This window comes from Diplotaxodon limnothrissa, linkage group LG8, assembly GCF_057381915.1.
Source record: "Diplotaxodon limnothrissa isolate DT_005_m linkage group LG8, D_limnothrissa_male_GT1.1, whole genome shotgun sequence".
Taxonomy (NCBI): domain Eukaryota; kingdom Metazoa; phylum Chordata; class Actinopteri; order Cichliformes; family Cichlidae; genus Diplotaxodon; species Diplotaxodon limnothrissa.
In genome coordinates this window covers 12,791,351-12,814,928 of record NC_140603.1, presented here as the reverse complement: position 1 = coordinate 12,814,928, position 23,578 = coordinate 12,791,351, and the positions used below count along the sequence as shown (strand labels likewise).

General features: G+C 40.4%; 2 protein-coding genes across 2 annotated transcripts in view; one reads left to right on the top strand and one right to left on the bottom strand.

Annotated features, from left to right (window-relative positions):
- Positions 1-1,686: 1,686 nt before the first annotated feature.
- Positions 1,687-11,053, bottom strand: LOC146626420 (cAMP-dependent protein kinase type I-alpha regulatory subunit). The gene is made up of 11 exons (XM_085361294.1): positions 10,929-11,053; positions 9,147-9,362; positions 6,931-7,101; positions 6,750-6,841; positions 6,592-6,653; positions 6,446-6,492; positions 6,183-6,341; positions 5,868-5,928; positions 5,506-5,627; positions 3,545-3,626; positions 1,687-2,353 (listed from the first exon to the last, which is right to left on the bottom strand). The coding sequence occupies exons 2-11, from the start codon at positions 9,318-9,320 to the stop codon at positions 2,181-2,183; spliced, it is 1,143 nt and encodes a 380-aa protein (XP_085217420.1). The 5' UTR covers positions 9,321-9,362; positions 10,929-11,053; the 3' UTR covers positions 1,687-2,180.
- A 2,079-nt stretch (positions 11,054-13,132) lies between these two features.
- Positions 13,133-23,578, top strand: part of wipi1 (WD repeat domain, phosphoinositide interacting 1) — a 13,940-nt gene continuing 3,494 nt past the window's right edge. Inside the window, exons 1-11 of the mRNA XM_085361290.1 lie at positions 13,133-13,525; positions 14,575-14,657; positions 16,932-17,101; positions 17,198-17,294; positions 18,481-18,578; positions 18,681-18,773; positions 18,853-18,923; positions 19,467-19,574; positions 21,254-21,418; positions 21,524-21,631; positions 23,397-23,536. Of these exons, the coding sequence (XP_085217416.1) occupies positions 13,449-13,525; positions 14,575-14,657; positions 16,932-17,101; positions 17,198-17,294; positions 18,481-18,578; positions 18,681-18,773; positions 18,853-18,923; positions 19,467-19,574; positions 21,254-21,418; positions 21,524-21,631; positions 23,397-23,536 (1,210 nt within the window). The 5' untranslated portion in view covers positions 13,133-13,448. The remainder of the gene's footprint in view (positions 13,526-14,574; positions 14,658-16,931; positions 17,102-17,197; positions 17,295-18,480; positions 18,579-18,680; positions 18,774-18,852; positions 18,924-19,466; positions 19,575-21,253; positions 21,419-21,523; positions 21,632-23,396; positions 23,537-23,578) is intronic.

Genomic DNA, 23,578 nt, shown 5'->3' with positions numbered 1-23,578 from the left:
CTAACAAACTCACTGAAGGTCGGGCTAGCAGGAGTGACTGACTTCTACTGTAAGCCCAGGTTAGGTAAGCTAAGGCAAACTGGGACGACTGCAGTGTGGCTAAAAACGTTTTGGACTCAAACCAATGATGCAGCTATTTACACGAAAACAATATTCTGACAGAAAGGTGAAACCCTCACCCCTAACGGAGCCATTTCCCAGATGTGTTGTCAGTGGACACAAATCCACAGGTAAGCCACATCCGCAAGGTTTAACCTGAGGGTTAGGGGCATGATGATCAGATTTAAGCGTGAAGAAACATACACTCACATCCATGAGGTCTTCTCACCAACCTGACTACCCTGCAATCGGCACATAAAACCAAACACACATCTCAGCTGTAAGCGAGTACAAACGCTCTGAATGAGAACCAAAAGAAACATGATTACAGGTCATCTCTGCTAACAGACAGTGATGCAGGAATGTAGAGTCCAGAAGTCAACATCATGTGATTTGGTAAAGGTTTTTTTTTTGTCCGTTTGTTTGTTTGTTTTTTAAAAAGAAATATTTCATTTTATTATGGCATCTAAATAGTTGTGAAGCAGTTCAGCTAAGGAGTAACAAACCAAATATTCGACAGGGTTCCTGCGTCTGCAGGACTTTTTTTCCTTTCTTTTTTTTTTTTTAAATACACACTTCCATTCATACCAGATCACTGGATGCCTAAAACATCATGCCAGGTAAGCATAGAGAACAGGTCACAAGCTACTCTGATGAAAAGACAGCCACCTTTTCAAATAGGCAATAAGCAATGACACTAGTTTTAAATAAATATCCGCTCGCTCTGCCTGTCAACTCGCCTGTGCCGAGCTGTGAAACAGAAATACTTCAGATGTCCTGAAAAGTCCTTTAAAACCGCTTTGTACTCCCCGCTTCGATAAACCTTTAATTATCCCTTTGATCTATTTAAAAAAGTTTTTACCCATGACATTTTACACAATACAATTACATACTGTTTCATCAGTTGACAAGAAGAAGCATTTATTTTTACTTTGTGGCACTGGACACCTAAAATAGAATTTATGGAAAAATAAGTGTTTACAAAAAGACAAAGTTCAACATATTTTTTTTTAAACAATCACCATCACTCCAAACCATAAGTTTATCATTTAGTCAATGATAATAATATAACTAGGATCATTTTAACTATACTATAACATTTTGATTACAAACCATAGCAGAAGAGTGACCAAGTTATTTGGTATATACTAAAGAAACTGAATACTGAAATACACTTAATACTCTTTTTTTTGTCTTCCTTTCTTTTTATTTATTTATTTATTTTCCTCAGAGTAGTCAAGGCAGTTCTTGTATGGTCGTCCTATTGATTAAGATGACTACAGGGTGATAACTACTTCCTGTTTGGAACAGAGCACGCATTGCATTCCCACGGCTATGCATCTTTGCATTGAATGACAGTAATCAACATTTGGCACTAGCCTGGTAGCTGCACAATAAAAAATATTTGTTGTACAAGCTCTCTCGAACTAAAAGAGACATTGTTTTCTCGTCGTACCAATCAAACGGTAACCAAAGTCGAGCATTAGATCTTCACGCCCTCTACAGTTTCTCGGGTCTGCTCTCTCTCTGTGTAGTCAAGCTAATTGATGTCCAAAAAAAAAAAAAAAAAAAAAAAAAAAGCCCGACAACAAAGGAAACTTTTCTTCACTTCAGTCTGCAACAAAAAAATAATAATTTTACTGAAAGCGCAATGTAAAGTCTGATTGTCTGTCTCATCAGTCTGAGAACCTTTCAGATCTCCCGCTTCGTATCGAAAAAAAAAGAAGCTTAATCAGCAAATATATATATATAACATAAGTTACATGTGGTGTAACTGTGCCTACAAGGTAGCGTACAGCAGCTGGTACAAGCGCTGGTGAATGGCTTAAAAAAAAAACAACAAAAAAACAAAAACAGTCACAGCAGCGTGACCGGTGGGAACAATAAAATGATTTGTGTGTGAAATTAAGAGTGGGAATGGGGGAACTGAAATCAGAAGAAGGTGACAGAAAGCAAAAAAAAAAAAAAAAACTAACAAAAAAAGAAAAGCACTGGTGGACCCCTGGGTCTGAAAGGAGAGAAGAAGAGGTGGAGAGGGTGCGGCGGGGGGCGGAGAAGTGAGTGTGAGGAGAAATGCTCCCTCAGACAGACAGCGACACAAAGCTGTTGTACTGTTGGATGTTGCGTTTGAGGATGTCTGAGCAGGGACCCAGGACACGCTCAAAGCGAGGCCGATCGAGCTTGACGCACTTCAGGGGGCCGCGGGCAACCACGGTGGCGGCGCGGGGGCGGTTCATCAGCAGAGCAATCTCACCTGGGGGAAAAAAAAAAAACAAGTGTCACAGACTTAAAATTCAAAATTCATGAAAACATCCTTCAGTGTCACACACAGAGACATGTATACAGAAATAATGTTGGTCATAGTCACAAAGATCTGTTTTTCCACCATTTTTAATGCTCCCTATCTTTTTTTTGTTACTTAAAATAAAAAACTACTGAGTTAATGGCATGACACATACTTACATACATGCATATGGGGCTGCTCGATTATGGCAAAAATGATAATCACGATTATTTTCACTGAAATTGAGATCTCGATTATTTGACGATATTTATTTAACAATAACAATGTATTGAATAATGACTTTAAAAATTGTCAAAAAATAATATAAAATAGTGTGCAAATACTGATAACAGTGCAAATGTTTGCAGTATAAAAAATAAATGAAAAATGTAAAGATCTATGTTTAGTGAACTTTGCAGTGTTGCTCTGTGGTGCAGCTACGACACTGTAGCAAAGTTTACACACTATGTCTACTTGATCCACGACTGACTCCGCGAACCCATAATGTTTCCACACCACTGAAGTTTTTTTTTACCTCTCTTTTTAACCAGCAGCAGTCACTTTCCTCTCCAAATAACTTCTGCTTAGCTTTCCGAGCTTCCCTCGGGTCCTCTTAATCAGCTGTCCCCAACCCCCGGGCCTCGGACTAGTACCGGTCCGTGAGTCGTTTGGTACTGGGACGCGAGAGTTGAGGCTCAGGTGTGAAATGTATAGTTTTCAGGGTTTTTATCGGTTTTCAGCGTTATTTTGTTATTGTTTTTATCGTTTACTCGGTTTTCCTTGGTCTTTTCACTTGTGTTATGCATAAATTTTCTTTTTTTCGGTACCTGTACTAATTTTATTTTGTTGTATTTATCCGCGACATCTTAAAGGCTGGTCCATGAAAATATTGTCGGGCATAAACCGGTCCGTGGCGCAAAACAGGTTGGGGACCGCTGCTCTTAATTGTTGTGACACGTGTTCGAAATGCAGAGAGGTGCGCTCGATTTGCCACACGGAGCAGCGCGAGAGTAAAGCACGAGGGAGGGGCTAATAATCGGCTCAGTCATTTTTAATGATCGTTGAAAGCCCAGATCGTAATCGAGATTAAAATTCGATTAATTGAGCAGCCCTACATGCATATATATGTAAAAGACTCCTATGTAACACTTTAGTTCTTACCAAAGTAGTCTGATGGTCCTAATCTCCCAACTTCCACAAACTCCTCATTCTCTGAGCGACGCTGCAACACAGCTGCAGAGCCCTGAAAACACACAAACATCAGCTTATCATAAAAGTGCTTTTAATACATTGATGAATCAAGACTGCGACTAATGAGGGTTTCAGTTGTTTAAACCAATGCTTATTTTGTTCAGTGGTACATTTTTATAAAAACTACAGTAAAGAAAAAACAAAAACGTTGTAACAACTTCATAACAACCTTAAAGCTAAATATGTTCATGTTGGAATAATGCAGATAAAGAAAAACTAAGCTGGAACTGAAATATTCCACAGTGTGGGATTATTCCATTTTTTCCTGTGAATTAACTTTCTGACACTAACCGATCATCTGTCAATCACATGCATGACCACAAGAGGGAGTGTGTGGAAAACAGAGGTCAACAACTGTAGAGCAGCTTTGCATGATTCAGTTTAAAATTAGTCATATTTATGTTATTTTGTAGCTTTGTGCGGCTCATTAGTTTATGTAAATATGGCAGAAAACCAGGAAAAGCAGGAGCAGACAAGGTCATTCAACTCATTGACAAATGTTTGATAAAGTAGCCATTTACATTTACAGAAATGTAAAATATTGCTTGCTGCCAGCATTACAAGATATAGAAACCAGGTAACCAAAGGAAGCTGAGCAAAAATTCACCTATGATCCTACCCTCTCGCTGCTGGCATGCTGCTAACACTAATGCTAAACATACTGGTGTGCACTACCAGCAGCAAGACATACTTTGGCCAAAAAAAAAAAAAAAAAGAAAAGAAAAAAAGATTTCAACTGCTGGATATATTTAAAGTGTTGTCTGGGCGTACGCTGCTGTCACACAGCTCTTTCTGAAGAGGAACTGAAGCCTCCATCTCTCTTAAAGTCGTCAGACTTTGATGAAAAAGAAAGCAGTAATTTAACACTGCTGAACACAAAGCTGCTGAAGTTTGTTTGTGTGACTTTAAGATATGAGCACAATTATTGAGTATCGCACTAAAAGCTGTTAAACATCAGAGCTGCACAGGAAGCCAGTGTTTGCCAAAGTTAGTTTGGGTCATTTCTGGAATCTGGTTGCTTAAAATAAAGAAAATATGAAAAAAGTCTGCGTGACACCAAGCAAAGCGTTGAAAATACAGCCCACAACTAACCAAACTAACACTTTCATGTATTCCTGTCACCTTAACAACTGAAAGCTCAGTGAATTACATTAGCCAATCATGTCACCATAGGAAAAGGAAATCCTGTTGTTTCCTAGGGAGGGCTCATGTGACCTAATTAGTACACGCACAGGTCAGAGGTCTGGGGGCAACATAACGATGAGAGACAACCACAGAGTGTAGAAAAAGGACTGATTCATAACCAACAGAGAAGTAGAGAAGTGCGTGTTCATGTCATTTTACGTGTTTCCGTTACATTCAAATGCTGAACAGAAATCCAGCTGAGTGTGTCTTCTCCTGTCCTGCACTTCACACTCATGTACATATTTATCTGTTTCCGTTTCCAGAAAACATTGTGATCAGAAAATATTGAGTTTAAAGACACTAACTACAAGGGGAAACTGCTAACATAGTAATGCACTGCACTGCTGAAATTTAGATTTTTATAGCTGCGAGGTAGTCGAACAAACTCTGCATTCACAAACACTGTGCTGAGAATTTAGCTCTATTCAAAAGTGAAATATCCACACACAAAGAAAGAAGCCACAGAGTGTCTCGTGCATGAGTGTCAGCAGCCGTGCACTCTGACCTCACTGAACTGAATGAGCGCCAAACCACAGATATACAAACGTGTGGCTCAAAAAACAAAATGACACTTTGAAACTTGAAATATTCTGGAGACAAGTGAGACTAATACTAATATGTCATAAAGCAGTACAACACGAGACCTTTAATGTGTGTAAAAGGAGACGAATGAATCAAGTGGATACCTCTAAGATGATGAAGAACTCATCTCCGGGCTCTCCTTGCACAACAATCTTTTGTCCATCCTCAAACTGGACAGGCTCCAAGGCATCGGCGACTGTCAGACGCTCCCATTTGTCAAGCGACTCTGAGGAAGGAGAGCAGAGCAAAGTTTAATAATGAGACATAATGATGACAGAATAAAAAACAAACCAAAAAAGAAAAAAATCTTCTGAAGGCCTGAACCTGTTACTGTTTTTCTTTTAAAAGTGAGATATTTTTAAAGTTCTTTTCAGGTTATTTTAATCTCAGCAACAGACACAGGTAATGTGCTTCCCTTCCTCTGCTTTAATTTCTGATATGGTTAATTTAAAAACAAGTAACCCACCTAAAATGGAGACTTTTCTGAGGAATTCCTCATACATCTTCCTCTTTCTCAAAGTGCTTCCCTAAAAGAGAAGGACATTTTTTAAAAGTGTAAATGCTTAAAAAGAAAAAAAACAAACAAACATAGTGTCAAGAATATGCTGGTGGATTAGAAGTGTGAACATGAGAACGATGGCACACCTATAAGAAGAAATTAGCTCAATACAACAGCAACAGAAAAAAAGAGCAAACAGTGAATCTACAGTACAAGAATAGATCAAAAACATTTCAACTTCAAGCTTTAGAAACGCTGGTCTGCAGCCGCACATCTCCTCACCATAAGTATTCTCCTGTAGCTGTCTCTGTCGATGCCCCACAGTTTAACGTTGGTCTTGGCTCTGACAGTAGCCGCTCTTGGGGTGCCGTAGATCAGTGCCAGCTCTCCAAAGCTGCCACCTTCCCCTATGCTGGTCACCCATTCATTGTTCACATACACCTACCGGATTGGAAAAGGGACAAACCAAAATAAATACTTGCAAATGTTAAATGTGATTTTAAATGAGTCATTTAACAGAGCTACTTGACAATCCAAACACTCACATCCATCTCTCCTTGGTCGATGACGTAGAAATTGTCACCTTCGTCACCTGAGGGCATAAAGCCGAGTCAGTTAGCATGACAGAAAGCAGTGCTATGATTTTGGTTAATGCTTTTTTGTGATCAATGCTGACAAGCTGTAATCATACCCTGCAGAATAACTGTTTCCCCAGCAATGTAGGTGACTGGAAACATTGCATCAAATATGTCACTAAATAAAGAAAAGAAACAGAGAGGTGAGCCAGTCATCCAAATCATCCCCACGAATATACTTTTTGAAAATTATAAAAAATATTAAGTCTGGTACCTCCGCTCATTGTCATCCAGGTGTGAGAAGAGAACATTCTTTTCAATAGCTTTGGCCAAGGCAGCCATTGTTTTGTAGTCTTTTGGAATGACCTTAGGAATCAAAAAGAAAGCAATGTCAGGATGCTGGCACAAATAGAAATCATATGTGCCATAGCGTCGTATCTGCTGTATGCATTTACCTTTCTGACATATGAGGCGGCATCCTCCTCTGTGTAAACCTCTGCGCTGAAGGCGCCTCTCCGCCGGCGGCCCTTTACCACGGGGTTCATGGGCGGAGACACCTCTTCATCACGAGAGTCTGAACGGGAACTGCTGGCCTTCTGCTGGTTCTGAATCTGCTTGGCCTCCTCCTAAATAGGAGGGACAGGACTGAGTCAGTCAGGGAAACAAGATTTATACAGTCACAACTAATTGTATGATAGAAAGCAACGCATCCTACACTCAGGACTCATGGTAATGTTTTCCTCCAGCATGCATCAGATGGGTGTGTTCCTCTATTGCAGACACTACACTTTTGATTTATATGCAATTTATTTGGACAGCAGTTCACATGAGGTGAAATCAGTTTGTTGCATTTGGTTGAATCTGAGCACACAAAAAGCCACTGTGTACCCCTACACTCATCCTGTTGTTTCTATGAGCAGTGAAATGATCAATACGTTTTATTGTCCCAGTTCCACTGGCAGTCACATGTGCACAAGCCACACTTTCCCCTTTCCATCGTTCTGAGGTCGATTTTTGCTTCATCACTCCATATAACACTGTGAAATCTATGAGTTCCACTCTCGCCCTTTTGTTTTTGTAATCTGGACTGTAGCCTTTATGTTGTGATGATTTCACTGGGTCTGAAAATTTTAATAAATCCTGAGAGGTTTTGGTGCAGCCCATTATCCAGTTGTTCCTGTGTACGTAACAAGATTTTTAACGTTTTTTGTTACAGGCAGTACAACTTTGAAACATATGCATTTCAATAGGAAGTATGTTTCCTGTTTGCACCATGCATGCTGCTGAGACTCTTCAGAAGGAATTCATGAAACCACATTCTTTTTATAACAAACACTAAGTATTTGTATTGCCCAAAACTGAGGCCCCTAGTGTATAGAAACACACACAAAAAAAAACAGACAAACAAATTGAGTTTAGAAAACCAACAAAAGTAATTAATATTGTAACTATTTTATGAAATTGTGTTGTCTGGTCTTATTTTAATCATGTGCTGGACAGAAATCTAGACTAGCCATGGAGTTATTTGAAAAAAATAAACTAAAAAGAGTCGTCTTTCCCATGCAAATTACATCAACAGTTTCTCTTTTAGATCTAATAGTTTATTTGCATTTGGCTATCATTATTTTTTTACTCTTCATATTGCCAAGACAAACTCATTCTAGGTCGAATAAATCATCTCTAAATCACCTCTGGGCTACTCCTGAGCTCTTTTCAGCAATGAAAACAATGAAATGACACGGCTCAAGAAACACTTTGGAGCCAAGCGTCCGATTACTTTTTAACCTTTTATAATTCAATATTGACAAAAGCCTCATGTGACAGACTGGCGACCTGTCCAGGGTGCACGCTGCCTCCCACCCTGTGGCAGCTGAAATAGTCCACAGCCACACTGCCATGGTGATTTGGATAAGCGAAAGAAAATAGATAAAAAGATGGACGAAAGCCTCAAATGTTCTGAATGTTGAACGTAAATAACTGCAAACCTGAAGAAGAAAAAACTCTGAAACTGTCCATCTATGTATGATCATGACTACAGTTGAAGAAAATAATAATATAAGATAAACAAAATAGTAGCTAAGGTATTATTTCATTTTCCTGTCTCTGGAAGATAAAAATCTGCAAAAGATCTGACAGTAACCAGACTACTAATTAATTGTTTTACTTATTCTCTGTTCCTTCATATGAGCTATTGCTGACTCTGGCTGGCAATATTTTACTAATATTTAGAGTAAACTATAGCATCCACTTCTCAAAGAGTTTTCTGGAAGTCTGTTCTCCAAGTGTGCACGCACATTTGGTGGGTCTAAATATTTTTCCACAAGATGTGCTTTGAAAAAAAGAAAGAAAGAAAAGAAAGGGGAAAAATGTATAATATAGGGCTTGTCTGTTTTCCCCCATTGCATGCTGAAAAAATTAAAAATCAAGAACCAACTGTAAATAGAAAAAGGTCAATGTGGGAGGTTAAGTGCTGTCAGCCTGCTGGACCAATAGCTAATCATTCTGCTTTAAAGTGCTATGAATTTTGGCGTCACTGTAAGTGACACAAATCAGAAGGTAGGTTACAGTAACTGGCAGTAGTACAGTCCAATACAAGGGTATAAGATGCCCACCCATCACTGACAAATGGCTTGCATTTGTCCAAGACACAAACATACATTAGCACACAAACCTTCTCCAGCCTCTCAAAGTACTCCCTGAGGAAAGCCATGGGCCTATCTGGCCTGGAGGTGCACAGCTGGACAATGCAGTCCTTCAGCAGCTGTTGAATGTTGTGTTTCTGCACGTACTGCTCACACTCCCTCAGGCTCCGCTCCTCCTCGCTGCTCGTACTTCCAGATGCCATGACGACAGCCGCAACCCTGCTCTGTGACCTCTAACCTTTGTGCTGAGAGGAAAGGAAAAGAAGCATGGTGTCAGATCATCAGCGCACAACACTGAGGACAGAGAGTGACACGGGGTAAAAGAGCCTGAGCGTCTCAATGTGAACTGGACACACAGAAAAATGTGAGAATGTGAGAAAAATGGAGCCGGAGTGAGAAAGCACAGCATGTTGTTTTTGTCACTATGGAACCCGAGTGCTCCTAATTGTCTGGAGCGAAAAATGGTCATATGATGTGATCACACACAGGCAGACACAACAAAACTAAAACAAGCACACCGTTTTTCTTGGTTTTATTTACACAAAACAGTTCAAGTTTTTTTCCCCCAGACTGAATTAAGCCCTCTATCAATGACAGAGCAGCTGGCTAGGGCTGAAACATTATCATAGACAAGGCCTAAATTTAGACGAATGGTGAAATGTGAAACAGGCCAAAAGCAAGCGCACATGATTGAGGTTTCAACATTTCACGCCACAATACTGGTGCTGAGCAAGACAGCCTGACAGCTCCTTAGATCATCTGATCAGCCTCTGTGATATAAGTTTCTTCAGACAGCTCTGAGCTTGATCTGGCTATGTAGTCTAAATCAGGAAGGCCTCTAAAGTCCTGATGTAACCCATCTCTGCCATTTAGAAGGGTAAATGAGTAAACAAGTCCTGCGGAGTGAGAGTACAATCTATTCTGTGCCTGCAAGTGTATCGTGCATGTGCATCAGTATAATAGGATTCGGATAATTTCTAATCTGACAAGGCCCAGGGGAGATTACTAGCCATGTTATCAAAGATGAAGCTCGCACAGCCGTTATGCACAACTAACTACGCTTGTAGTGGAAACTTGGCAGGCTTGCTTTAATCTAAACCCAGCACAGGAATAACTATGTGGTAAACGATACTGTTTTCGGACCAGGTGGTATAAATTAAGAGCTACGGCAACCTCTACTAGGAAAGCTCTCCTGTCTTATGCAATAAGAAAGTCTTACTTTATTTGAAATGTCGTAAAATAGTTATTTATATTTAAATGTCGATTCTTTGAATCAGCTACTATCCTGCAGCATCGCCTAAAACTAACTATGCAATTAAACAAAACAACAGCGAGGCACAATGACCTTGCTAAACAGCAGACAAATGAGCATAGCTGATGATGGATTGTAATAACGCATTTAATGGTTTAAAAAGTGGTGAAATACTACCACCGTTAGAGTAAATATGAAGCAGATGCCCTGTCTGTAACACTGTCTAGGTCAGGAAGGCTTCGCGAGAAAGCTGACGGCTGCAGTCAAGTAACTTACACGAGCAGATTAATGCTAATAAAACGAGCAACCCGACATATGAAGAAGCAGCAGAAAACTCCTCAAATGAGCAACACGCGTATCAGAGGATTGCTAAACTACCTTCGGCCTAGTTTATGTATGTCAGGTTTGATGCCTAGCTCGCTAGCTCCGTGCAAAGGCAAAGCGCTCCTCCAATGACGCCATCTTGAGTTCTAGCATAAACAAACGAGAGACGGAGGAAACAAATTTCACCTATACAGAGGTCATATGTTCCGCGAACCAAAACAACACGAATACTCACAAGAAACGGTAAAATCCTGCCGAGCCTTTAAACGGTGACTCGGAATGTAAGATATTTCTCAAAGCGCACCGTTACCAGATCTTCCTCCTCTTTTCGATTTTTTTCCCCGAGCCCTGGACCGCTGCCCCACCGGATACGGCTGAGAACCAATCAACAGCCGTCACTGACGTCAATTCTCTTCGTTCTGACATGTGAGCCGGTAACCCGTGGCAACCTTAAAGGAGACCGCACGGAAATCGTGACGTCAAGGAAAAGGCAAAGAAATTGATTAATATTTGATTTCAAAAAGTGGTCGTGGTGGCAAAAGCAACAACACTACGAACCCCAACTACAAGAACAAGTCTTTCATTTAACTTGTAACGGTAAACAACTTTAAAGTAGTAGTATCAGAAGCTGAAGCAGCTACTCATTAGGGAGAAAAATGTCTCATATGAATGTTATTCGTTATTTTTTACAGATATAGTGTTATACCTTATTGGGTAATTCAGTAATACTGCATGTATCCACAGATGATATTGTGATAGTGATCTATGGTGAGATTAGGGAGCAGGTGGAAAAGAGCACGGAGAGGTGACCATATAATCTGGAGGAAAGGGGAATGAAAGTCAGTGAATAAGAGGACAGGTGTAACAGTGAAGCTGCAAGGAGCAGAGATAGTGAAGGTAGAGTGAGTTTAAATAGCTGGGGTCAACGATCCAAGGCAAAGGACAGTGCACAAGAGAGAAGAAGGGCAGGGTGGGGTGGGTGGAGATGAGTGTCAGGGATGATTTGTGACAGAAGGAGCAAGAGTGAAAGGGAAGGTTACAAGATTTCAGTGAAACCTGCTATGATGCATGATTTTGAGATGGTGACAGTGACAAAAAAGACATGAGACTGAGCTTGATGTGGCAAAGGTGAAGATTTTCAGTGGGAGTGACCAAGATAACCTAAATTAAATGCTATTATATGCTGAACATGGAGGTGCTGCTGGGCAGGAAGAAAAGGAAAAGACTTCAGAGGAGGTTCATGGATGCAGTGAAGGAGAGCATACACAGGGTTGGTGTGACAGGACGCTAGGGATAAGGTACAATGGAGGGAAATTTATTTTATTTATTATTTATTTAACAAGATTACTGCATGAATACATTGCCCTGAAATAAAATCAGTGAAATGTTCATACATGTTTGGGTACTGACATCACTTTCAGGTCACATTTGTATATAGGGCTTTGGAGTTGAGGTCACGCAATGCATTGTGGATATAACCCTTATTTCAATGGAACCGTGTGTCATTTTAATGCGGTTTTTTTTTTAAATAAGAAATGTATTAATTAATAGGCTTCCTGTTTCTAAACTCTGTTGCTGTTTCTTTTGCAAGACTGGGCTATTTATTCACTATTTCAACATCAGTTAAGTGTTTAAAAGTCTGAAACTGATGCCAAGTGTGCCACTGAATTTGAAAGCTATTGCTGTCAAAAAGAAAAAAAATCCCTTATTATCATATATTAAATTAAAGCAGGAAGTCTGCACTTCAACTTCATCTAGACGTGGCTCACAGAGCCAACAATAATGACTCAGTAATGTATTGCACATCCAAGTTTTTAATTTACATTTTTATTTTTGTAAGCATGACAAACGAACATAGACACGACATAGATGAACAGCCACCGCAAGTAGGAACTGAAAGAGGAAAGACTTTCTTTGGGTCACAGTTTTAGCTTAATAGTAAAAGCTTTAAACTACTTAATCTTTTGTTTGTTTTTATGGTTAATTAGTTGTTTTAAAAACCTGAATTCACGTCAGTGCTTTAAACCGAAACTTTGAAATAGAAATATTTTCGTATACGAATAAATTAAAAATGTTCTTACATAAAAATATTTTTACATAGATATTATAGTAGTATATTTAATTTCATATTACTTTGTTTAAAAAAAAAAGTAAACTATTACCAAAAATTGCGTACTGTAATTTAAGCTGTTTGCGTGTCACTGGGTTTTCATCCAATCAAATCATCAAAACAATTCCTCATGACAAGACTGAAAGCAAAACTGGCCAATCACCAGTTTTTCCTCTTACACAAGGCGCTCGGTTGATTGATAGCTGTTTGCTAAAACCATTCTTGGATTTTATCAACTTGACCAATAGAAAAGCCAGAGAGGCGTGCAGACGTATGGTTGGAAAGCCAATCACGATGTACCTCAGGGTGACGCATCCTCCCATCAGCTGTTTTTGTTTTCCTGTGTGGACACTGGAAGTTAATAACACAATAATAACAACGGGAGTGTAGCCTCTCCGAAGTAAAACGGTCGTCAGTGAGCTGTTCCTGTTTATCTTTGCTCCCGTTCCGGTTAGCCATAGCAGCTCACGCTCCTGTTTACGATGTGCACCATCTGAGCCAGCCTGCCCGGACATTCCTGTCCCCGAAGAGTGTGAGCGTGGCGCTTACAGTCGGGGAGCAGCAAAAGGGGAAGCGGGTTCCGGCGGTGATCGACCCGGGCCCAAGGCCTCCGACCTCTAGAGGAGGGGGAATTCAGCTGCTGGGATGGAGTCACCGGACTTATCCGACGACCCCGGAGTGCATCGAGGTTTCATCTGTGCCTCGTTTAACCAGGACACCACGTAAGCGACCTGCGAGCTGGGCCCTGCATGAACTCAATCTCCTTGATACACCTGACCGTTGCATAATTATTTTCAGCTGCATTTCTATAATGTGGTTTATTTTCTGATGGGACCTGCAAAGTGAGCGCATGCAAAATGAAGTAACCTTTTTGTGTGCACCATTTAAACTTCTAGACGAGAGTCCCATAGAGCTGGATATGAAGTAGGCCACTGTGTGGCCTATTGCACTTTTGAGTAGTCTTTTAGTATTATAACCAAACTTGTAGTAACACAGTTTAACAGTCTCTTGACAGTCTCTTGCTTACACTCCCAGTCAACGTGCAGTGCTATTTGTTAATAATGAAAATAAAGGAGCTTTAAGAAAAATCTGCTTTACAGTATCTCATACTGAACCAAGAATTCACAAACTCTTGATTTTAATGTGTGTCTCCTTAAACAAACAACTCCTTTGGGTATGCTTCAGGCTAAACAGCCAAATAAGCCTGCTGACCACAATGCTCCTCTCATCTCCAGCTGAGCTAGGAAGGCAGGCATCTTTATGGAAATTAACCGCTTTTAATGGTAATTGCTTTAAGGCTTTGTTGCCTAAGCATGATAATGACTCAGGTGCCAAAGACTTATGCACATAAACAGATGTTTGCCTGAAATTCTTTGTGGCAGGCTTAAGCTGCCCTAAGCCTAACAAAGTAGTTCTGTGATCTGATAACCATGTCCTAACCCTGTTGTCAGTTATGGTCATGCTACTATTGCATCATGGACAATGATGGGTTAGTTATCAGTAGAGCTGTAAGGAAGTCAACTGAGGCCACAGTGTATTATTTTCTTGCTTAGAAAGTAGCTATTACAGCATTGGTATCTATGATCCATTATAACCATTCGCAATGGTTTACAGTATTATACTAGTGACCATATGTGTGTGTTGGTGTATAATACTAAAGACATTATTTTTTTAAGGTATTCCAATGTATCCAACTTAAATTAAAGGCCGATGGTATACTATGTAACTACAGTGTTACTAAAAAAAGTATTTGGGTGTGCTTCCATTGTAGCTCTCTATCAGTGGGCACTAAGACCGGCTACCGGCTCTTCTCAGTCACAGCTGTGGACAAACTGGACTGCATCCATGAAGGGGGTAGGAGTGACACTGTTCTTCACTCTCTTTAATCAGCAAACAAACCAACCTGCATTCTGCCCCCTAAATATGACACGAGTACACAGTGACAGAGGTCTGCACAGCATAGTTTGAGCTGTGGTCATGTTCAACTTAATTTAGGCTGTTCAAGTCATGTTTAGTCTGATGTGCAAGGTAGGTAAACGCAGACGGAGGCACTTCTTTTTTTTTTGTACCAAAAGGCTGCTGCGAAGACTGGCAGCAAGTCTGCTACAGGTCAAACCATTCTCACAGCTCACAAATAGATGGGATACTGTGAATGTACTATGAATGAATTTTGACATGAGGTACTTTCCATAACTTCTCTGAGTAGAAGTACAGGGAGTGCAGAATTATTAGGCAAATGAGTATTTTGTCCACATCATCCTCTTCATGCATGTTGTCTTACTCCAAGCTGTATAGGCTCGAAAGCCTACTACCAATTAAGCATATTAGGTGATGTGCATCTCTGTAATGAGAAGGGGTGTGGTCTAATGACATCAACACCCTATATCAGGTGTGCATAATTATTAGGCAACTTCCTTTCCTTTGGCAAAATGGGTCAAAAGAAAGACTTGACAGGCTCAGAAAAGTCAAAAATAGTGAGATATCTTGCAGAGGGATGCAGCAGTCTCAAAATTGCAGAGCTTCTGAAGCGTGATCATCAAACAATCAAGCGTTTCATTCAAGATAGCCAACAGGGTCGCAAGAAGCGTGTGGAAAAACCAAGGAGCAAAATAACTACCCATGAACTGAGAAAAGTCAAGCGTGCAGCTGCCAAGATGCCACTTGCCACCAGTTTGGCCATATTTCAGAGCTGCAACATCACTGGAGTGCCCAAAAGCACAAGGTGTGCAATACTCAGAGACATGGCCAAGGTAAGAAAGGCTGAAAGACGACCACCACTGAACAAGACACACAAGCTGAAACGTCAAGACTGGGCCAAGAAATATCTCAAGACTGGTTTTTCTAAGGTTTTATGGACTGATGAAATGAGAGTGAGTCTTGATGGGCCAGATGGATGGGCCCGTGGCTGGATTGGTAAAGGGCGGAGAGCTCCAGTCCGACTCAGACGCCAGCAAGGTGGAGATGGAGTACTGGTTTGGGCTGGTATCATCAAAGATGAGCTTGTGGGGCCTTTTCGGGTTGAGGATGGAGTCAAGCTCAACTCCCAGTCCTACTGCCAGTTTCTGGAAGACACCTTCTTCAAGCAGTGGTACAGGAAGAAGTCTGCATCCTTCAAGAAAAACATGATTTTCATGCAGGACAATGCTCCATCACACGCGTCCAAGTACTCCACAGTGTGGCTGGCAAGAAAGGGTATAAAAGAAGAAAAACTAATGACATGGCCTCCTTGTTCACCTGATCTGAACCCCATTGAGAACCTGTGGTCCGTCATCAAATGTGAGATTTACAAGGAGGGAAAACAGTACACCTCTCTGAACAGTGTCTGGGAGGCTGTGGTTGCTGCTGCACGCAATGGGCGATCGTGGCTCAAGAGTTGGGAGTTCGCCTTGTAATCTGAAGGTTGCCGGTTCGAGCCCCGGCTTGGACAGTCTCAGTCGTTGTGTCCTTGGGCAAGACACTTCACCCGTTGCCTACTGGTGGTGGTCAGAGGGCCCGGTGGTGCCAGTGTTCGGCAGCCTCGCCTCTGTCAGTGCGCCCCAGGGTGGCTGTGGCTACAATGTAGCTTGCCATCACCAGTGTGTGAATGTGTGTGTGAATGGGTGGATGACTGGATATGTAAAGCGCTTTGGGGTCCTTAGGGACTAGTAAAGCACTATATAAATACAGGCCATGTTGATGGTGAACAGATCAAAACACTGACAGAATCCATGGATGGCAGGCTTTTGAGTGTCCTTGCAAAGAAAGGTGGCTATATTGGTCGCTGATTTGTTTTTGTTTTGTTTTTAAATGTCAGAAATGTATATTTGTGAATGTGGAGATGTTATATTGGTTTCACTGGTAAAAATAAATAATTGAAATGGGTATATATTTGTTTTTTGTTAAGTTGCCTAATAATTCTGCACAGTAATAGTCACCTGCACACACAGATATCCCCCTAAAATAGCTAAAACTAAAAACAAACTAAAAACTACTTCCAAAAACATTCAGCTTTGATATTAATGAGTTTTTTGGGTTCATTGAGAACATGGTTCAATAATAAAATTATTCCTCAAAAATACAACTTGCCTTATAATTCTGCACTCCCTGTAAGCAAGTATTCAAGAGATTCATCTGTTTTTCTTTCCCCAGTGGAGTGTCCAGATGTCTATATAGTGGAGCGACTGTTTTCCAGCAGCCTAGTGGTTGTGGTCAGTCTGTCCATGCCACGACGAATGAACGTCTATCACTTTAAGAAAGGCACGGAAATTTGTAACTACAGCTACTCCAACAACATCCTCTCTGTCAGGCTCAACAGACAGGTAAAGACAAGAGTGACAGCTTTGCATACCCCTTTATCATCCCAGTTTGTGCTGATAATTACATGTTCTTGTGCTCGTGTCTCATTTCAACATCAGCGGCTCGTGGTGTGCCTCGAAGAGTCGATCTACATCCACAATATCAAAGACATGAAGCTCCTTAAGACGCTGCTCAACACACCCATCAACCCCTCAGGTAGACTACAGCTTTTGGAAGAAATTAAAGCTTTGCCTGCTGAAACATGACAAAAAAACCCCCAAAACTCCCAACTGTTAGAGAGACAGCCTGATGCCCAGATGTTGCCAAGTTGTTCTGTGGGCTAGAAGACACTGAAGCATTAATAATAGTACAGCACCTTTAAAATCTCTTTAGAAAGTTTTTTAATGAAGGCAAAAGAAGGATGCTTAGAAGGTAAAGCCAGTCTGCAATCGCAAACAATAATAGATTAAAAAAAAAGAAGATATAATTGATACAAGGAAAAGGGGCATAGAACTGAATGCAAAATGTCAGTAGAAAAAGAACAAAAAGCAAAGTAATATCAAAAAGACAAACAGACACATCGCATAAAACCTGGTCTATAAAAACATGTTTTCAGAAAAGATCTAAGGGAAGTCAATGAAGCTGCGAGCCACAATAGCCGAGAGGCCCTGATGGCAGACACATGGTCACCTTAGAACAGCCAGAAAGGGCTCAGCTGAGATTTTAAGGTTGCCATACTGTTTATGAGGGCTGCATACAGTTCAGATGGGATCAGCATGTCTTTTACGTAGCCTGCCGGAGATTCCAGTTGGCTTTAAAGGTGATTAAGTGATTAAAGAGAGAGTTAGAAGTTACTGTGTGCAGAGAAAATAAATGCAGCTACAATTTGATTTGACATTATGCTATCCAATGCAATGAAATTTATGCATTTTGTGACACTTGAATAATATATGGGAATATTTGGGGGACTGTAAGGAAAAGTAGTATCATATACATGTGTGTTAGCTGTGTATTTAATCATGCAAGTGGAATTTACATTACTTTTTTGACTGGAAGCCACTGTGGATACATTTTCAATTTACAAAACAAGCAGACAACAATCATAAAGTCAGCAAATGGACTCTGCTATATCAATACTGATTAAATGTGACAAGGCGCTTCAGTTCCTGTAACAGTGATAAGAATTTTGCATTTCATAGGCTTTCCAAAGCACTGTGTTTAAAAAAGCATGCAACAGTTGCTTGATCCAATGTATTCACAGGCCTAACACATTATTCTTTATAAGTAATAAGTCAGATTAGATAATGCATGTTAACTCCAATAGGCAAAAAAGCCAAATCAGTGATTATGAAAAGAAAAAAAAAAGATAAAATAGTAAATAATCCTCTTGTCTCCTTTATAGGTCTCTGTGCACTCTCCATCAACCATGGCAACTCCTTCCTGGCGTATCCTGGTAGCGCCACCATGGGAGAGATCACAGTCTATGATGCCAACAATCTGGTGAGGCAACAAAGGAAAGAAATGCAGCTGTTTTCATTTCACCTGGAAACCCCATGGGGGAAAAGAGCAGCCTTGTGTTAAAGAGCATTGTTGCCCCTTTAGAGCACTGTGACGCTGATCCAGGCCCATGACAGTCCCCTGGCAGCTCTCACATTCAACGCCTCCGGCACAAAGCTGGCTAGTGCTTCGGAGAAGGTGAGGGTTTGATTTCCTTTTTCACCTTCCTTCTCTTTTATTACACATCAGTCCCTCCTGACCACGCTTTCCTCCACAGGGTACTGTCATCAGAGTTTTCAGCATCCCTGAAGGACAGAAGCTGTTTGAATTTCGCAGAGGCATGAAAAGGTTATTATTATTCTTTTCACGTAGTTTAGGCATTAAGTACTGACCAGCAGTCAGAATTGAAAAGAAAAAAAATCATTGAACAAACATGATTCATAATGTAGGAAAGAGGTTTAATAAATTTCTCGTGACATGAAGGTGAGCAGTGCAAATAAATCTGGTAATATTCACCACTTACATGTTTTGGTGAGTAAGATACTTTACTGCTCTTCCGCTCAACAGCCAATGATACATGGCTGTGAATGTGCTGAGCAGGTTCCAGTGTCAGTGACTGACTAACAGTAATGTGAGTGGTGGGGTCATGGAAACATTACACTGTAAGATAGCATGGAGGCTGTCATACACAGCGTTTCAACACTCACACTGCTGTGACCGGACTGTGTCCAAAGGTTTGCAGAGTCATTTCTTATCTCAGACAAAAATCCTTAAAGGCAAAGTCGTGCACGGGCTTTAATAATACATCACTGTAATGTTAGTTTTGGATTACTTAAAAGAAATTAAATCTCACTGTTTTGTTTCTCTTTCTATTTCCTGTGTGTGTTCCAGATATGTTAGTATCAGTTCGCTGTCCTTCAGTGCAGATGCACAGTTCCTGTGTGCCTCCAGCAACACTGAGACGGTCCATATCTTTAAACTGGAGCAGCACAGCCCAAGGTTGACTCTCTCTTCCTTTTTCAAGCTTCTTTTTTCAGTTACTCACTATCTAATTTTGAAAAGAAAATTGTGTTGAGAATAATATTAATCCTATTATATAAAGTCATATGTTAATTAATGTAAATATTCACAGTCACTTATTAGGTGCATCTATAAAAGTAGTTGGCACTGGATTGGACCCACTTTTTCTCTTCAGCATTAATTCTTAATGGCAGAATTTCAACAAGGTGTTTCTGTGTGGGGTTTGCATGTTCTCCCTGTGTTTGCGTGGGTTCTCTTCAGACACTCTGTCTTAATCCCACAGTCCAAAGACATGCAGTTAGTGGTTAATTGGTGATTCTAAATTGTGAATGCAAATGGTTTTCTGTCTCTAAGTGTTAGACTGGGGACCCTGTCTCTTGCCCTAACAGCTGCAGCCTTGTATTGGATAACCAGAAGATAATGGATGGATGCTGAAAATATTCCTTAGGTCTTTTGGAGCATATTGACATAATAGTATCACACAGCTGCTGCAGATCTGCCTGCTGGTCAGCTGTAAATCTCCTGTTCATCAGATCCCAAAACGTGTGAGGCTGGAGGCCATTTGAATATAGCAGACTCCCTGTCATGATCAAGAAAGGGATGGCTTGAGCTTTGAGATATAGGGTGTTATTAGACAATGGTGCACCGTGTATAGGGATGTGCATGCTCAGTAACAATACTTTGGTAGGCTGAGTAGCATTTAGATGATGCTCTGTTGTTTCTAAGGGACCCAAAGCTAGCCAACAAAATACTCCTCCACACCATTACATGTGTGGAGGAGTATTTGGCCAACTTTGCCTAAACCATTGATAAAAGGTAGGAGGAATCAATTTTTTCATGTTGTTTATGCCAAATTCTGACCTTACCATCCAAATATTTCAGCAGAAATTGAGACACGTCAGATTATACAATCTTCTATTGTCCAGTTTTGAAATGTAGCCTCAGTTTCGTGTTCTTAGCTGAAGGAAGTGGCACCTAGCGTGGTCTCCTCCTGCTTCATGGTTTGATGTGTTTTGTGTTCAGAGATGCTCTTCTGCCCACCTTGGTTGTAACAAGGGGTTATTCGAGTTGGTTTTTTTCGTCCTGTCAGCTTGAAGCAGTTTAGTAATTTTCTCCTGACCTTCTGACATCAACAAGGCATTTTCACCCAGAGAACTGCTGCTTACTGGACATTTTCTCTTTTTCAGATTTTCTGGAAATTCTAGAGATGGTAGTGCGAGAAAATCACAGCAGATCAGCAGTTTCTGAGATGCCCATCTGGCACCAACAACCAAGCCTCATTCAAAGTCACTTAAATCATCTTTTTTCCTCTGATGCTCGGTTTGAACTTTAGTAGAACTGGTGTACCTAATAAAGTGGCTGGTGATAACTGATAATAAACCATTATTTAGATGAGTATTATCCTGCTTCACCATTACTATTATTTTATTTTGCACGGGGGACTCACTGACAGTTGAGATGCTTTTGTCTCAAACGTTGCTCTTCCTAACCAGAGTAAATGAATGCCTCGGCCTCTCTGCTGTGTTATTATTAAAAACAGCACTTTTTTCTAACTCTCATTGCTCCATTATATTATAAAACTGTTATCTTTAGTAGTCTTTTATTCATGTTAAATGTTTTCTTTCTCTTTAACTACAAAGCATCTTGTTTGATTCCAGCCAAGAGGAAGAGTCCCCTACATGGTCAGCATATGTGGGGAAAATGTTCACAGCAGCCAGTACCTACTTACCCACTCAGGTATCTGACATGATGAATCAGGACAGAGCCTTTGCCACAGTGCGACTCAACATGTTCGGTCTGAAGAACATTTGTGCCCTCGCTACGTAAGAGAACTACAACTATACAGGTATATTGAAAAAACACAAGTCTGTATCTGTGCAGGTTCATTTATATTGTGTGTGTGTTGTTTTTGTTGATGTTGTTGTCAGGATTCAGAAGCTTCCTCGCCTGCTTGTGGCATCTTCAGATGGGTTTCTTTACATCTATAATGTGGATCCACAGGATGGAGGCGAGTGTGTCCTTGTTCAAAAGCACAGGTGTGTATATCTTAGTGGGATGTACAGGTTATAAATATGGCAGGAAATCCTCATTCTAAATTAAAATGTATACTTATTTTGGTTCCCCTTGACTTACTCTAACTGAAAAGTTAGACATCTTGAGGCAGATAGAAAGGTGAAGATGAAGATGTAATCATTAGAGATGGACCGATCCGATATTACGTATCGGTATCGGTCCGATACTGACCTAAATTACTGGATCGGATATCGGAGAAAAATAAAAAATGTAATCCGATCCATTAAATATCACGAAAGCACCTCACAAAACTTGCAACACGCCGTAACTCGCCTCAGAACGTTAGCACGTCGGAGCAGTATGCATCACGTGATAGAGCGGCTGTGGCATGCGGGACCTGTCGGTGGTCTGGATAGCATTTGGAGCTTCGCTAGCAACCCGGCATTTCATCTCCGACAAAGTTATCCCCGAGAGCAGTAAAGCAAGTGTGTAAGTCCATCTCTGAATGTTTGTAAAGCATTCCTGCGTTAAGCTTAACAAACGATATATGGAGCAACTGCCTCTTCTTGCTGCTACTTCAATCATGAAACTGCTTAATGATCAGCTGATCGGCTTTTCTGTCGCAATTCCGTCTCTCTGGTTTGTTTTTAGCCCACTTTGCACCAGAAAGAGGAAACCAGTGGATAAACAACAGCAGCACGTTTAAGCTTGATAAGCTGTTGTTAGAATTTATTTAATATTACTTTCTACACCAGGATCTTTTTTTACGTAGCTGACGCTGGTAACTGAGCAGGGGCGGATCTAGCAAAGTTTAGCCAGGGGGGCCGATAGGGCATTAACAGGGAAAAGGGGGCACAAAGACATACTTTTCTTTCTTATTCTCATTTAAAATGTCTAGCTTTTAATAAATAATTATCTGACACGCAAAGTTTTAATTTGATGTAAAATGAATAGAAGTCAATTACTGTATATAGTAACTATTAAGTCTAATATATATACCCTAGTAAGCTATAGTACTTTTTCCTTTGGGAAGGTACCATCTGTGCAGTCTGCAATTTTGTTGAAGAAAGATGTTGAATCTATTTAATATTTCTTGAAAAATAATTGATTTCTGTGCATTTTTTTTTCACACTGCATCAAATTAAGGTTGATTACGTCGATTAAGCATCATGAGGTGGAGCGTGAGGGGTGGTTCCCTATTTTTTATTTATTTATCTTTGTTGTTGCTGGGAGTTGGAACCCTATTAGTTAGGTTGCTTAATATTTACGCTAAGTACTCTTTAAAATACCAGAATAGGGAGGATGGTGTAGGTTTAAGTTTATTAGATTGATCAGTATTGCTGAACTATGAAATTAATTTTTTTTTTGCATACAGGTATAACAGAATAGCTTTAGTGTAGTTGTTGTTTTAAACTTGAGTATGAACTTATACAAAATGCAGCAAGATATTTAAAAAAACAGTTTTGTTGATTAAAAAACACTATATCGGATTCATATCGGTATCGGCAGATATCCAAATTTATGATATCGGTATCGGTATCGGACATAAAAAAGTCGTATCGTGCCATCTCTAGTAATCATGTGCACTATAATCACATGTAGGAGCTGAAAACGCTTGAATGCTATTTTTTTGTATCTGTATGCATTTAAACAGTTGTCCATTTCCTTACTTCCATACTTTTCCATCTTTTGTTGCTGTTTAGAAATCTCACATTGTTGTGCATTCCTGTTGTCGCATTATCTTAGGTGTTAAATCCTATTCAGCCCATTTCTTCCATGCTTCCTCAGGCTCTTTGAGTCCAATGAGGAGCAGGTGGACCAGAAGGAAGAGGAGAACCCCGAGAATGTCCCTCCACAACCACCTAGCCAAACATATGCTGCCACTGTGGCTCTCCCCACGACCGCACCCTCCTCCACCACTCTAATGGGTAAGATTTAAGGCTGACACTTTAAAATGAGCATAGTCAGTA